The sequence below is a fragment of the Lynx canadensis genome, chromosome D2, assembly GCF_007474595.2.
Source record: "Lynx canadensis isolate LIC74 chromosome D2, mLynCan4.pri.v2, whole genome shotgun sequence".
NCBI lineage: Eukaryota > Metazoa > Chordata > Mammalia > Carnivora > Felidae > Lynx > Lynx canadensis.
This window is the reverse complement of record NC_044313.2, coordinates 71,699,910-71,717,082: the sequence shown is the minus strand read 5'-3', so window position 1 is coordinate 71,717,082 and position 17,173 is coordinate 71,699,910. Positions and strand designations below refer to the sequence as shown.

Below are 17,173 nucleotides of genomic sequence, written 5' to 3'. Positions count from 1 at the left end.
CTGTCAGAGCCCTTAACATATTCATCATAGTTCTTTCAACTTTCCTACCAGATAGTTCCAGCCTAAATGTCATATCTGACTCTTGCTCTGTTACTTTGTCTTTTAGGAGTGCATTTTTTTCTTCCCTTTTTGTATACGTCATAATTTTTTTGGTTGAAAGCTAGACATCTTGTGGAGGACCATAGAGAATAAAGTAAATAGTTTTTATGCCTGGAACTGAGCATGCCTTTCCTTCTGGTAGAGATTTAGTGCAGAGCTATGCCTGCTGTCTGTATCTCAGACCCTGTTTACTCTGCCCTCCGTTATCATGTGCAGAGGGCAGTGTCACAGTCTGCCATAGTCTGTCATAGTCTCACATCCCGCTCTGTATGTGGCTAGGGGCCCATTGCAGACCATATACCACCCCAGAGGTCAAAGTCCAGTGAGTGCAGTGGATTAACAGCCACTTCGCTGGCTTTGTATGATGTCTCAGATAAGTGGATGAAACTTTCTCCAGCTGTGTTTTTTTTAATAAAGTTTATTTTTTGAGAGAGAGAGAGAGAGAGAGACAGAGACAGAGCACAAGTGGGAGAGAGGCAGGGAGAGATGGAGAAACAGAATCCAAAGCAGGCTCTAGGCTCTGACCTGTCAGCCCAGAGCCGGATGCAGGGCTGGAACTCATGGACCACGAGATCATGACCTAAGCTGAAATCGGACACTTAACCAACTGAGCCACCCAGGTGCCCGTCCAGCTGTGGTTTTAAATTAACTTTTGCAACCTAGATGTCTATCAGTAGTGTAATGATTCAATAGATTGTCTGGCCAAGCAATGGAGTGTTAGGCAGCTAGTTAGGTGTTAGGTAGAGTAGTTTGTACTGATGTTGGACATATGAGGTAGAGGCATCAAGTTTCAGAGGAGTGGATATTGTTAATCCAATTTCTTTTTATTTTTATTTATTTTAAAGTTTATTTATTTATTTTGAGAGATTGAGTGCGTGTGTGTGCATGCAAGCAGGGGAAGGGGCAGAGAGAGAGAGGTAGAGCGAGAATCCCAAGCAGGCTCTGTGTTGTCAGCACGGAGCCCAACATGGGACTCAATCCCACAAACCATGAGACCATGATCTGAGCCAAAATTAAGAGTTGGACGCTTAACTGACTGAACTGCCCAGGCACCCCTTAATGCAATATAAATATAAATATAAATATAAATATAAATATAAATATAAATATAAATATAAATATATGTGTGTGTGTATATAAATATATATATATACACATATGCATTTGTACACATGCATGTGTAGAAAATGCCAAGAAGGATAACTCCTCAGCCATCATTAACTGGTAGTTAGATCAGAATGAGACGGGTAACCAAACTTTTTTGCTTCCACTTTATGTAATTCTGAACTACTTGGTATTTGAAAAAAAAATTTTTAATGTTTACTCATTTTTGAGAGAGAGAGAGACAGACAGACAGACAGACAGACAGACAGAGTCAGAGTGTGAGCAGAGGAGGGGCAGAGAAAGAGGGGGACGCAGAATCGGAAGCAGGCTCCAGGCTCTGAGCTGTCAGCACAGAGCCTGACATGGGGCTCAAACCCACAAACCATGAGATCATGACCCGAGCCGAAGTTGGACGCTTAACCGACTGAGCCACCCAGGTGCCCCTGAACTACTTGGTACTTTTAAAGTGAGACTGTATTATTACATTTTTATTAAAAGCAGCATAAATTTTGAAAGTCTAGGTGCTTAAAGCAGAAAGCTTTCATTATATGGAGCATCACTGTATGAATCACCTTGTTTCTTTGTGCACTAGACTGAGGGAATGTTCGTATGAGTATAAAATGTCAGGAGAGTACATTAGATGTACTGGAGGCACGCGGTGGATGGCTTGGGCAGGAGCGCATTCAAATTGCCAGAGCAAAGCTGCCTCACAGCTGCATGTAAGAGTATTTATTTGCTTCTCGTATTAAAATGCTACATGTGTCCAGGCAGCACCCTGTGTCCTGATAGAGGCTTTTGAACTTGTTCCTTGCACCCTCTTCCTAAAGGCAGTATTTGCCACCCAGGGAATTGTGGTGGACCTTCGAGAGGAAGGAAGCCCCCTTAAATCAAACAATCCAAGAAACTGCCTTTTCTGAAATAAAATCCAAAACAAAGACCAAAAAACTCTATCCTATATAGAATAATTGAATGAAGGCTCCCACAAGAAATGGAAAGGATTAAGGAATGGAAAAGGAAGGCGGGATGTCTGCATAAACTACCATATTTCTACTGCTTCACTCCAAGGTCAGTTTGCTTAAAGAACAAAGGTCACACTCTCAGTGGTTACTCTCATCATCTCCTGTTTCTTCCACCTTGAGTTGGTCCTTGTTTCCCTCTTCAGGGACGCACTGCCCCAGCTACCTGCACGCACCCTCACTCCTGCTGTCCACCAGAAGCAGAAACACACACAACCCGTAGATGCTGGGTTACAGTCAATTCCCGGTTCCCAGGGGTCTTGACAAGACCTTTTAGTTTTGTGCATTCATAGCTCTTGGTAGCTTATAAAATTTCAATGTGCCATGGTGACTTCGTTTGCATTTATGGATACCCTAATTAGCAGTTATGAAATATGACTAATACTTTCTTTCATGTTCTCCTAGGGGTCTGAATTTATCTGGCTGCATAAAGTTGGCTAATCAAAGCATCAGGGCATTTTCGTTTAGTAGCTGCACATTCATTTGCCTAAGTAGGCAACCCCTGCTGGGTACTCTCATCCTGCATCACTTGTATTTCTCTCCTCAGTTAAACAATTTTCCAAACTGCACTTAATAGATGATAAACTATAAACTAGTTTTAATCTCCCTTAATGGTTCTCTTTTCACTTTTCTGGTGGAGGCTAATCAAATTCATCTCGTTTGATACCTCTTGCCTGAGTAATTCTGATATTTTACGTTTTACTGTTAAGTGTGGTGTTGAATGTAATATGGCACTGATGTCCTTTATCAGGTTTAAGAAGAACTCTTTTATTACTAGATTAGAAGGGATTCGATTCAATAAGTGTTGAATTTATTTTTCAACATCCTTCCTGTACAAATTGAGCATCATATGGTCTTTTGGTTTTAACTTTCTTCATGTTGTGAATTATATTCACATTTTTCTAATCTTAAACTGTTAGAAGATGAAATTTGATCGGGATTACTTTTTAAACATTTATAGATTCATTTTGTAAATATCTTATTAAGGAGTTCTATATGTATATTAATAGATAAGAACATCTATATTTTCCTTTCTTGTGATATTCTTATTCTTTTTTTTGTATTAAAAATGTCCTCCCAATATAACCTTTGTGATTTTTCTAAGATGCACATTGTAAGGCTATATCTTTTCCTCTACAGAGCGCTTTAGCTGAGCCCCACAAGTTATGATTGGTCTTACTGCTTTTAATTGTCATTCATTTTTAATTTTTTTTATGTTTTATTTTTTATATTTGAGAGAGAGACAGAGCATGAGCAGGGGAGGGGTAGAGAGAGAGGGAGACACAGAATCCAAAGCAGGCTCCAGGCTCCGAGCTGTCTGCACAGAGCCCCACGCGGGGCTCAAACTCACAAACCGTGAGATCATGACCTGAGCTGAAGTCGGACGCTTAACCGACTGAGCCATCCAGGCGCCCGTTGTCAATCATTTTTAAGTATTTTCTATGTGTTACCGTTTATTTTTAATTCATCGGTATTGGTTTTTTTGATGTTATGTCTGAATGCAAAATTGGTGATGATTGCTGCTATTATTTTGCCATCATTTTATTACTGACTCAATGTAATTGCAATGCATTTTGCATATTAACTCTTAGCATTGTTTAAGACTTCTTTTGAAGTAAGTCATCAACTCTTTTAAGTGTACGTATGCTTGAACATTATATTCGTCTCTTTTGGTCGATGCAGGATTCTAATACACATATCTCTTAGACAAAGCTTATGAATTCTGTTGGTCAAATGTTTTATATGCTTTTTTACTTGTCTACTTAAACTATCATTTTCTGAGATGCATGTCCTAAAAGTCTCCCCTTCTGATTGTAGATTTGTAATCTTGTAATTCTGTTCATTTTGATTTTAGATATTTTGAAACTATTTGGCTAAGTGAATTCATTCCAATTATGTCATCTTCCTGAGAACTGTTCTCTTTTATCATGATGTACTGATCTTTTTCCTTTTTTGAGTGAAAGCCAATTTTGTCTAATATTAATATAGTGAAGCAAGTTTTCTTTTGATTGGGATTTACCTGGTATCTTTATTTTTTCCCACCCTTTTACCTAAAAGGTTCTAAGTCATTTTAATATTTCTTATAAAAGCAAAACTTTTCTTTTTAATACAGATGGAGAATCCCTATATTTGAATATTTAATCAGTGATTACTGATATGTTTGTACTATTTTCTGTCCTATTTTTTGTTTCATATATATGCTTCTTCTTTGTCCCCTCGCCCCTTCTTTCTGGTCTTCCATTGAATGGAATAGACTTTTTTTTTAAATTCCTTTTCTCCTCTAGTGTTTTGGAAGTTGAATATTGTGTTTCTGGTCCTTCAATGCAATGAATTTCAATGTGTGGTTCCTAAGTAAGCAGCGTCCCCATCACCTGGGAAGTTATTCTTGAGCTCCACCCTAACCCTACTGAGTCAGAACCTCTGCCCGTGGGAACCAGAATCTTTGTTTTACAGGCTCTCTGGGTGATTCTGACACACAGCAAAGATCGAAAACTTAAGTGGTTTAGTGGTTACTCTTAAATTACTAATAAGCACATGTGATTAGCATATAAAATTAATTAAAATCTCTTCCCTGCTCTTAAACAATCCAAAGATTCAACACTTTAACTCCAGATTCTCCTCTCATATCTTAAATATTTATGATATCAGTACTTGACTACACCTTCAAGTGAGTTACTATCTTTATGACTAATTTTACAATTAATTCCAACATTGACATTCTAACATTTTAGCAGTTTCTTTTCTCACCATTATTCTTGTATGTTCTATCTTCCTTCAGGGTTGAATTTTCTTCTTACTGAAGCACATTCTTTACTTGTTTTTTTTTGTTGTTGTTGTTTGTTTGTTTGTTTTTGCAAAGCTCTATGAGTAATCAATTCTCTCAGTCTTTGTGTGAAAAGGTCTTTGTTTCCACCTCACACTTAAATGACACTGAAGTTCTGTAAAAATTCTAACCCGATAGTTACTCTTAACACCTAAAAACATTATTTTATTTCTTTTGGCATGTATTTTTGCTAATGAGCAGTCTGCTGTTATCCAGAAGTTTTTTGCAGGTAATCTGTAAAAAAGATTTTTCTTTTTGATTTTGATGTTATGCATTTTCCCTATCATATGCAATAAGGAGTGGGTAAAGATTTTTCTTTTTGATTTTGATGTTATGCATTTTCACTATCATATGCAATAAGGAGTGGGTTCTCTTCATTTATTCTGTATGGGACTTGATCGGCTTCTTCAATCAAGGACTCATGTTTTCCTCAGTTCTGGAAAATTCTGAGCCATTTGCCCTTCAGATATTTTTCTTGCCCCTTTCTTTCTGCACTGTCTTTCTGAAACTCCAGTTGGACGTGTGTTGTCTTCTTATTCTGTCATGTATGTTTCTTACCTTTCCAATTAAAAAAAAAATCTTTCAATCTCTCTGTGCTTTGTCTAGGAAACTTACTCAGGTCTTCCATTTCTCTACTTTCTGTTTTGATGTAACTAATCTGCTTTTAAACCACCTCCCGGGGCTCTTTATTTTAATGACTTCACTTTCTGCTCCTACAACTGATACTTCTTTCTTTTTCAATTCCACTTGTGTATTATTCATATTATGTAACTCTTTTATTATTGTTTACTTTTATGTTGGCTCTTTGCTCATTCATTTAGATTGTTTTACATCAGTGCATTGCATAAAATTCTTGGGGTGCTAATAATTTGGTAGTTTATAATTTTCAGTGTGGACTGATCTTCAGGGACTGATCTTTGTTGTTTTGTCTGTGGGGGGCCCATATCTTCTGGTTGTGGAAGTGTCCCTGAAGACTGTGGGTGCATTTACTTTTGCAAGAAAGTGTTGTCATCCTCCCCTACTTTTTATGTTATAACCACTTGGTTTGGTATTCCCATGCTTCTGGAATAGTTTAAACTTCAATTCCACTCCCCTGCATTGTGACGGCTAAGGTTTTGGTGTATTGTGGACATTGTGGATGGCAGATTTTTATCTACTGTACACGAGGTAGAAGGCAAGCTTTTTTTGCTATTTCCAAGCACTGATAGGTTGGGTTTTTCCAATTCACTTTTTTTGTGTGTGCATGGCAGCCCTTCAAGTCCATTATAATCCAAGCTCTCAACTCCCAAGGCCCACAGCATCTACCTTTGTGTCGTCTTGGGGTCATTCCAGGGTCAGTTCAGACTTATTATTCTCATTTTTAAACTCCCCTTTTGGTTCTGACTGTTGGAGGCTTTCCCTTCTTTTGACTTCAATTATTAATTACATTTTTCCATACAATCTCTTAGATTATTTATATTATTTTTACAGTGGGCTGGTAAGCTTTGTGCATTGCCATGCTCCCTGAAGCACTGTAATATTTTGCTAAACTGTGTGCTATTTAATAAGCTCCCAACACACATTGTAGACAGAGGTACAACTAGTTTCTGACCTTCTGAAATTCAGTTTTGGAATCAGTTATAATGCTGCCTGAATATGTTTATTTGACTTACAAAATTCTAACTCCTATAGTCAGCCTTTGTTTGAGACTATTTATGTTTCAAAGGCAATGAACCTGTATTTAAGTATCATATTTGCTGTTATCAATCCGTTACTCTGTAAAATGGTGTTCCATCTCCCCCCAAAATGTGGTATCCCACATTTGAGGTGTCACTGGCTTTACTTTTTCCATTCCTTCTTGAATACTTTTCTACTCCTCACATCACCACCTGTGCCTCAAAATGTCTGATCGTTTTCCCCAATTCTTTTGTTCCCGTACTTTTAATTCCTCAGCTGGGCTGCTACCTGAATTCATCAACTTGCTTGCCTTAAACCTCCAGATGTCTTCCCATTTCTCTACCTCCTTCCCAAGCACTCAAGAGCCGCTGCTCCCTCTGTTTTCTCTCATTCTTTTAAAAAAAATTTTTTTTAATGTTTATTTATTTTTGAGAGAAAGAAAGACAGAGACAGAGTGCTAGCTGGGGAGGAGCAGAGGAGAGGGAGGCACAGCATCCAAAGTAAGCTCCAGGCTCCAAGCTGTCAGCACAGAGCCCGACATGGGGCTTGAACTTATGAACCATGAGATCATTACCTGAGCTGAAGTTGAACACTTAACCGTCACCCAGGTGCCCCTGTTTTCTCTCATTCTGACCTCAGGACACCTTTAACTCAGCAGCTGGTTTCTGGCACTCCGTTCAGCTTTGCATGTCTGCTCAGAGTCAGGCATTAATAATCACAAGTTGCATATCTTTCTAAGAATGAAACTAGCTGAATCTGACAACAAAATGCAAAAAGAAAAAAGAAAAGAAAAAAAAAGAAAAGAAAAAAAGGAGGAAGGAAGGAAGAAAAGAAAGAAAGAGAAAGAAAGAAAGAAAGAAAGAAAGAAAGAAAGAAAGAAAGAAGAAAGAAAAAGAAAAGAAAAGAGGTAAGTGATAGAACTAATCTGGGGGATTGAAAGGCTAAGGTTAGGATTAGCAATGGGAGAAAAAATGGTGGCTGGGATTGGGAAGAAAAATTCCACTTCATTCAAATGGAATAGCATATGTGTAGCTCCTGAAGATAATGCTCAATATCAAAATGTTCAAAAAGTGTGAGTTATTTTGTTGGCAGGGAAGGAGTCCCCTGAAGAAAGATGGCATACATCTTATTTCCGAATGTAGCAGCAAGGAAATGGGTTGGGCCATCTTTCTTTAGTGACTGTTTTAGGAGAGCTTGTGAATTTATGCAGTTTGGGTTTCCTGTCTATACTGGAGGTAAACCAGCATTGTCTACACCTAATTGAAAGATATTTCCAAAAAGGGTCATTGGAAGTGAGACTATTTATGGTGTCTTCCTTTGGCAAACAACCAGAATCATGCCGGTGTGATTTGTATTTGCTCTTTACCTAGTGTTTTCGGTGGAAAAGACCCAAATGATTTTGTTTTCTCTTCTAGTCCTACTTGGGTAACTTGTGAAGTTTATTGTGCTTTAATAGGGCTGAGATTTAAGATCGTGGAAGCAGAACATTAGAAGTGGGATAAGCTTCATAAAAACAGAGGCCTTGAGCTGCCCGTGGAGATGTGCTTTCGTAGCTAATCTAAACGGGATTTCTATCTAAAGCTCTTTGGGGCAGTGGTAGGCTGTATGTGGCAGTGCTTACTAGAAAGGTGTTAGTGTTGCTCTTTCCCTTGAATCAGTCGTGTCTTGATTGTTTCATGATTTTATACACAATGGCCTAATAGGGTGTAAACTGCCTCTTCATACATGCTTGTCATTAAGGAGCGATATGTAGGCTTCCTTTTGCACTTAGACACCATCAGCTTCTGAATACCCACAGATTTTCTCATTCTTTCCCTTGATGTCACTCTTGAAGAGGAGGACAAAGTGTAAAGGGAAAATATGAGGTTGGGTCTTTCTAACCTGGACGTACCTCTCCACACGTCTGGAAAGAAAATACAGAAGCCGTGTCCATCCTCTCAGATCTGTGCATTCCAGAAGTGCAGGGAACCCCCAAGCCTGCCTTTGTGTGATCTACTTGCTGCCAGGCTTGTTGGGGACTATCCTATTTTATTCATTGGGCATGTATACTGAAAGGAACATTCCAGGATGGATCAGAGATCTTTGTCACCATGCACACGGGGAAGAGGTCCCTGATAGGGGCCGTAGCCACATTTGTTGTGTCCACGCTTGTGACCCTGCCCCTTGCCTGTCGGCGGGAAAGCCAGGGTAGAGAAGCCGTTCTCCGCTCCTTCACATCAGCCAGGTTTTCCCTCTGCTGTATTTAAGAAGGGCTCCCAGCCTCCAGGAAACGTCTTTAGGTTCTCAGGCAGAGAACCGGGCAGGAACTTTGACCTCCTGATTTCACATGGGCCAGTGACTGAGCACCCATGTGGCCTCTCGGAGTCTGGTTTCCTCCTCTGGAAACTAGGAGGACCTAGACTTGAGAAATCTCAAGAAGCTTAGTGAGGAAGGGGGGTCCTAGAATTTCCTGATTGTGAGCTAAGTACATCCTCAAGACAAAACATCTGCTTGTCCTAACATTTATTTGTCAGATTCTTATATTGCACTTATAATTGCCAGGTAGTGTTCTAAGCCCTGAACAAAAATGAAGTCATTTAATCGTCAGATGACATTGTAAAGATGCCCACAGCAGATGCCAGCTAGGATTCAAACTCAGGCAGCCTGTCCTCAAGCCTGTGCTCTTAAACATTACACTGTGTTGACGGCTGACCCTTCTACATCGTGTGCTTTTTCTGTTGGGCTTTGCAGAGGAGATGAAATTACTGTGTCGGGGAGGAATCATAGGTATACAAAGAACTGGCATTCAGGGATTCTTGCTTCTTCAATGAGAACAGCAATGTCTATTTTATGAGCTGCATATTGAAAATCTTTCACAGAACTTGTATTTTATTCTTCATGATGTTAATGAAAAACACCGAGGCATAGACACAGGAAAGGAGCAAAGATACCTGGGGCCTCAGCGGCAATTAGAGCATGAACGTGCATGTGCCTGATTACTGGTTTTGCTTATATGTAAATACAAGTCGCTGTGCTAAGCAAAAAATAATTGTAATAGATTCATTGAATCATAATGCAGCAAAGTTTCACTCAGAGCTTTAAACTTGCAGATGAGCCTTTCCCTGGGGCTGCCTGTGTGATTGTAGTTGCCATGCCTGACCTACTTATCAGCTTTTCACAAGGTGGCTTAAAAGCCTCCCAGGATATAGTCATGCACCGAAAACCCTACAGGAGTAACTTTCTATAACCCCTGATTCATTGTTAGGGTATCTGGGGGGTCACACATCACATGAGATCATCTTGTCCGTGCTTGTAGTTTTCACCTAGGCGTGAGTCACTAGGTTAATTCTGAATAACCAGACTAAGAATCCTTGACAACGGAGTAACGAGAGGGTTTCAAATCCAGCGGCATTTTGCCTGATAGAATTTGGTTAGGCATATAGGAGCAAGTTAAGACAAGACGGCCCTGCACCACTCCTCAGGACTTTGGCTTTTGATGTAATCTAGTGTCGGGTGTCCCGTGCTGAGTGTCTGCCTCTTGGTAATTAGCACGTTCCTCCTCCGGTTGGGTTCATGGCGGGGATGAAAGGAAATGATAGCGGCCTTTAAAGAAAACACTCTCTTTTGAAACAGAAATGAGTCAAGGGTTTGAGTCTGTGTTAGAACCTTCTGTCTCACTGTGTACCAGGCATCTATTGACTGGTGGCAAATCAGGTGGTGGGTAGAAGACTACTCTGTGCACCTAAGAGATGCTACCTCAAGCAGACAGCGGAATAAACCGCTGTCCTCCCAACTGTCAGAATGTCTAAGTCACGGTGCCGTCCCATCCAGAGTGGATTCAGGAAGCTTCCACCAACCCCAGGGTCAAAACTAAAGTGGGCTTTGTGGACTTGGAAGCCAGCTGCAATCAGCCCTCTGCAGTCGACGCGTGTGAGCAAGCGTAAAGAAAGTGAAAAGTTATCAGCAAAAACCAGACGTCCGAGTTTCTTCCCCAGATTCATATTCCTTAACAGGTATTCATGTGCAAGCCCATCAGCTTTCTCCTCCATTTGTCCTTCTCTCTTTTGCCCTCCCCACTTTCTCTGTTTCGTTCCTGCCCCTCTCGCTCTCCCCGCCCCCGCACGGTGGCCCTCCCCCATCTTTTTCTGCACCTCCGCTGCGTCATTGCTGGGTCTGTGGACACACCGAGACCAGGGTTTCGGCTCCTCACCGGGTGCCTCTCACCCCTTCAGGACTCCGTGTTTGCTGTGCCTTCGACAGGACTTTCACCCTTGGTTCATCTTCCACAGAGTGTCCGACAGTACTTAAGTCTGCCCGGGAGTTAGTCTCCAGCACCAGGGGGTTTGTGAGAGAACAGGGAGACAAGAGAGGCGGCAGGAAGATTTGGAGAGGACTGTCATGAGCCTCATCTGTCTTATTCCACTTTCATGGAACAATTCCGAGCAACCTCATCTTTTGGTTCCAAAATCACAAGGTTGGCCTTTTGCTGGAATGCCAAATTATCTTGGTTCTTTGAATCTTTCCTTAATGGCCCTACTTCCCAACCTTGGCCTTCCTTTCATTGTAGTCTTCTGCTGTCCTACGTAACACCTGTTGAGCCTAATAAAGAATTCTGGCTTTTTCTTCTCTTTTCACATCCCGGCCTTGGTGAATGTATTTTATTATCTCATGTGCTAGCCAGTCTGGGAACAAACGCCATCGTGCCATTTGAAGCCTCCATTGTGGACAAAGAGTGTATAGAAGTGGAGTTTGGGGCGACATGCTGGTAGGATACTTCCTGCATGTGGAAGCAACAGAAGTAGAATTCTGCATCTGGGATTCATCAGTTACTTCTTAACACGAAGCAGAGGTTCCCTAGCCAGGCCCCTCCATTCCTGTCCATCCTCGGCACAGCTTCTGAATCTCTAGTCGAAACCTCTGAGCATGTTTCTCCTTTGTGTTCATTCCCAGTCCGCATACGGCAACTTCCCAGTACTCAGTTTGGCTTGTGCTGGCTTGTCAAGTGAATGCAACAGCTTCCATATCCTTTCCCGGCTTTCTAAAGCCCTTTGTACCGGGCAGTTCAGTGGCACGGAACTATTTTCTCCAGCAAGAGCCACTGAAGAGTTTTAAGTCGAACTTAATACCCAAAAGCTCCAATGGTGTCCATGATGATAGGTTTTTGTATGACTCTCCTCCACAAGACCCAATAGAAAGGATGGAACACCAAACTGAGTGAGTGTTCCTCCGGGAAAGGCAGAGGCACACACATACACCACACCTGTCGGCTGGAGTAATTACCCTGGAGACGTGAACCACTCGGATCATCTTGTTGCTGTTTTAGAATTTCCTGAAACAGCTGCCTTGCGTTAAGGACAAAGGAAGGTCAGAGCAAGACAAGGAACAGCAGCCTCGCTGCCCCCTCCTCGCTGTAGGTGACCTTGACTTGGCTCCCACCCTGGTTGTCAACGCTGATGAATTGATGAATCTTTTTCTTCTTCTGCTTACAGCTCGAGGACCTGCTTCACAAGCTACAGTTCGTCATGACATACGTGGCTCCTTGGCAGATGGCTTGGGGTTCTTCATTTCACGTGTTTGCTCAGCTCTTTGCAGTCCCTCGTATCCTTTCTGCTTCTATTTTCACCCGCGAGCTGAGATTCACATTTTACGGATGCAAGCTTTTCATTGAACCCTGGCAATAAAAAGATTTGAAAGTCTTTAAGATTACATTTTAATGGGGACATGGGGAGGCACTTTGGATTCCCCTCAGGCCACTTAGCCTTAAAAGATGTTTCTTAATTTTGAACTCTTCCTGCTTCTTAATGCATTTCCAGGATTACTTTATTTTTTTTATTTTGATTCTTTCATTTCCCACACCCAGATCTGCATTAAGATATCCTGTCTTTTAAATGGAAAGTCACTGCTTAAATAGTTCAGTTAACTTGTGCAAAATTGTGCAAATCGATTTGCTATTATTAAACACTGGATAGAGCTGATGTATCTGATATACTGTTATAGGTTATATAACATTATGTTGTGATAGAGTTTGGTAATCACATACCTGAATAATACTCAAAAACTCAGAATTAGATATAAGTAGCAATACCCAAAGTCTCCTAAAGACTAAAAAAATAATTTATGATTTTGTTTTGTAGCTGCCCTTAGCCAAGAAGCATAGTTTTATTGTTCGTAGCTTCATTTGGTTTCCTTGTATGTTTTTAATTGTTTCCATAATGATAATTAGTTTTAATTTACTTCAAAATGAATTTGAGATGCTCCTTCTAAAGATTACTTTGACACGGGGCACCTGGGTGGCTCAGTCGGTTGAGCGTCCCACTTTGGCTCAGGTCATGATCTTGCGGTTCACGAGTTCGAGCCCCGCATAGGCCTCTGTGCTGACCTGCTCTGAGCCTGCTTTGGATGCTGTGTCTCCCTTTCTCTCCACTCCTCTCCCACTCGCTTTCTGCTTTGCTCTCTCTCTCTCTCTCAAAAAAAATGAATAAACATTAAAAAAATTTTTTAAATTAAAAAAAAAGATCACTTTGACACAGATAGCTAAATTGTGTGTGGATCTGGAGAGAGAGAGAGAGATTAATGAAAAATATTCTTGAAGAGAGACATTAAACAAGAATATCCTTGACTTGGGCCTAAAATCTGCCCTCAAATGTTTTCCTTTCCACCTAGTTTATACTTCCTAGCCTTGTACTTTGCACGATGTGTTTCAGGGATTACTTGTATCAGAATCCAGGAGGGGCTTATTAAATAATGAAATCCCTGAGCCCAGCACATACTTTTCAAATCACATTTCAGGGGGTGGATCCTGGAATGTCCATCTTCACAAGCCTGACCAGGATTCTTATCCCACTGGCCTGTGTCACCTGCATTTCCGGAGCTTCCTCTCAGACGACATTCACACAAGGCTCATTAAGACGATTCATAAACAGTCTCTGGGACCTGACCTTCGTGTGCAGGGATGGAAACATAGTTGGGATAATCATTAAGTGATAATATATTCTAGATTTTTAAAAATGCCCTTCTCCAGACTCCCTTGTTCAAAAGCATCTTTTTAAGCATGCCAAGAGCTGGCCTTACAAGGCACATTGTTCTGTGTTCCTATTCTTAGACCTGCATTGATATTTCTGGAGTGTTTCAAGGTTATTTGGTAGAACAAGCTAAGGAAAAAAAAATGCAAAAGTGGGAGCTTTTACACCACTTTTTTTCCCCTTTAACTCCAATCATTTTCTGTAATACCAGTAATTTTAGTTTTTCTAAAGAGTCCTTTGAAACAAAGACAGTGAAATGAAAGAGTGAGGTGATTTGATTTCTGAAGCATGCCTACGGCATCCTATCTAGAGTTTAAAGCCTATTTATTAAATAAAAATTGTCAGGCGATGCAAATTTGCGGTTAAGGAGTTGCACTAGGAATTTGAAACTTGAAGTTATGATTCCCAATTTTATCCTAACTCTGGTCTCATGTAGATCTGTAGCATTTCTTGTGCCTATTTATGCCTTGTTAAGGGCATTCTGTGATGCTAATTACTCCTTGTGGTTTCGTGGCTGAATTAAGACCCTTCTGGGAACCATAACTTTCAATTACCTGACCTGTTTGTGTGTTGAGGGTTCACACACAAGCACTTCATATCTGGCACTTAATATCTCCTGGAAGAATAAAAGTAGTGTGAGCATCTACCTCAGATTGCACAGGGTGCGTCTTAAATCTAAGTGCTTTCTTGATGGGCGAACTTGTTCTCAAAGAAGTAGAACGTGTTTGAGATGTAGGTTTCATTGGGCATTTGGTAGCTCTGTTTTAGAACGTTCGATTGATCCCCATGCTGAGTTCCTAAAAGTGTCCCAGAGAGTGACATCCGCTTCCTCCCTTTTCCTGAGATACAGACCTTTCAAGTGATGGCGGAGCCTGACCGCTGCAGTTGTGTGACAGCTTCAGGACTTTTAGCTCCCCCCCCCCCCCTTATCCAAGGGCACCTTCCCATCCCTGACTACTTGTAAAGGTGGATATTTGTTGTTGGGAAGCCAACGTCATACTGTTCCAAATACAATGAGATAAATAGCTCAGAAAAGCATATATATATATATATATATATATATATATATATATATATATATATGCATGCCTTCAAGACAAGGCTATGAGCAGGGCATCTGACTCTTGATTTGGGCTCAGGTCATGATCTCACTGTTTGTGAGTTCAAGCCCCTCCTCGGGCTCCACTCTGACAGTGTGGAGTCTGCTTGGGATTCTGTCTCCCTCTCTCTCTCTGCCCCCTCCCCCGCTGGCGCTCTCTCTCTCTCTCTCTCTCTCTCTCTCTCTCTCTCTTAAAAATAAACATAAAAAATTAAAAAAGACAAGGCTCTGAGGTTCCTAAACAGCAGCCCTGGCTCTTGACTAATTTTGAATTGTTAATTGTTTTATCACCCTATTAAGAAGCTGTGGGTTCAATCCTGGCTCCAAGAAGGGACTAATTTGCTCCATTTTGGAACGGAATTAGCGTTCAGGCCAGCAGGGCACTGTTTAGTAAATTACTTTTTCCAGTACTAGCATGCTTTCTCCCTTGGTAGCCTCTCTTAGTTTCTGAGCTTGTAACCTCCAGAGACAGAGAAGAATGCTCACCCTTTTCCTATGTATAGAGACTATGCAAGACCATTGTCTTCTAGTAATTAGACCCATCCAGGCTATTTCTGTTAAATGTGTGTATTGGGAAGGCTGCTTTCTGTTTGGTATATCCTTTTGAGCTTCAAATGATTTGTTTTTAACTTTAAGGATTGACATAGATGTTTTCTTTTTAATTTTTTTAAGTTTATTTCAAGAGAGAGACAGCACAAGTCGGGGAGGGGCAGAGAGAGAGGGAGAGAGAGAGAGAATCCCAAGCAGACTCTGCACTGTCAGTGGGGGGTTCGGACCCACAAACCGTGAGATCATGACCTGAGCTGAAGTCAGACGCTTAACCCACTGAGCCATCCAGGTGCCCAGGTATTAAATGTCCACAAATATAAGCTTTTGATGGAATCACCACCTCTCCCTTGGTAAGAAACAAAGAAAGTTCCACGTGCCTGCTCTCGAAGTCACTGTTTCTTGGCATTGCCTTACCACCTATGGTCACAGGCTTTCATATTTGCCCCGACTGTGCTGTATTTCTTTATTGATCTTCCCTAAATAAAATAACATATTCACTGCTGCCCTACCTCTGGCCTGTTCAACTTTATTTCCTTCCCCACCACAGTGAACTTGATTTACAGTCTCACACTGCTTTCCTTGCTTCATTTCTGGATAATTGTTTCTGGCATTTAAAAAAAATGGACAACATAATCTTGGGGGAAACTCGTAGAGTCGAAAAGAACAGTGCCAGCCTGGCTAGTGTTCTACCCAGCCCCAGCTCCACTGGTCTTTGTCCCGGCTTTTCTTAAAACCGCCCCCCCCCCCATGCCCTCTGTCGCCTAAGGGTGTAAACTTAACCCCTTCTGCACTCCTGTCTTCCTTACCTCAGAGAAATCTCCCCGTGACTTTGCCTTCTCACATTTTTTCAGGACCTCTACACCAGGACCTCCGCCATGCAGTTCCCTTTTCTTCCTGTGACAAGGGGCATGGTTAATTTGGTGTGTTTTGTGACCGAGGTGTTTAGTTATTTTCAGCTCTCCAGTGAAGAGGAAGCTGATGGGTGTTAATGGCTATCGAGGTAGCTCCATTGTTCAGTAGCTCTCCAGGGGAACCTAGGTCAACATAAAAGGAATTGCATTTAATTTGAAGCACAATAGAGACCTTTTGGATACCAAAACAACTCAGCACCAGAATGGATTATTAATGGGGGATATGTCATTTCACTCCCAGAGATGTTTGGAAGTAAATAGCGAGTTGAAAAAAATAAAAGGAAGACACACTCCTTCCTGAAGCAAAACTCGGATGCTTAAGTCTATGAAAATGCGTGGGGAAGGAGGCCATCCTTTTCTGGATTTACTTGTCAGTGGGTGGTAAGGTCCCCTACGGCCCCCGCTCCCCCATCACATGGCTGATGGCACATGAAGGCATTTAGATGCCTGGGTCACTTCTACGTTCTGGCTGGCGATGACATAGCGACTTTCTGTCTGTGCGAGGCGTTTCTTTCTTTGTGCCAGAACCTTTTGAACACAGGTTAAAGAAATAAGACCTTCATTTGTGTAGCAGTGAGAAAACCCCCTTCCAGGTGGGGAGATCAGCCCTGTAGTGGGATGCTCCAAGCCCCCAGCCACAGGGACAAGGGACAAGGAACAGTGTGCCTATGTAAGGCACCACGCTGGCTTCTGCCACCCCCCACCACGGGTCCCCTCTGTTGCCCTGCACCGCAGGGACATGTGATTGGCAGCTGGGAGCAGGCTTCCAATGATGGGGAGAGACTGGGGAGGGACCAGCCCTTGTGGCACCTTCCTCAGATTTCTAGGGATCAGTGAATTGGTCTTACTCCAAAAAAGACAGCAGTACTAATTTTCATATTAAACAATTATACTTCTGATCACCCAGGATGTGT

At 41.6% G+C, this 17,173-nt stretch overlaps 1 protein-coding gene across 2 annotated transcripts in view; it reads left to right on the top strand.

Moving 5' to 3' along the window:
• Window positions 1-17,173, top strand: part of PCNX2 (pecanex 2) — a 301,846-nt gene that overhangs the window by 196,762 nt on the left and 87,911 nt on the right. For both annotated transcript variants that reach the window (XM_030334389.1, XM_032595131.1), the window contains one exon: window positions 12,168-12,276. In XM_030334389.1, coding sequence (XP_030190249.1) covers window positions 12,168-12,276 — 109 coding nt within the window. The remainder of the gene's footprint in view (window positions 1-12,167; window positions 12,277-17,173) is intronic.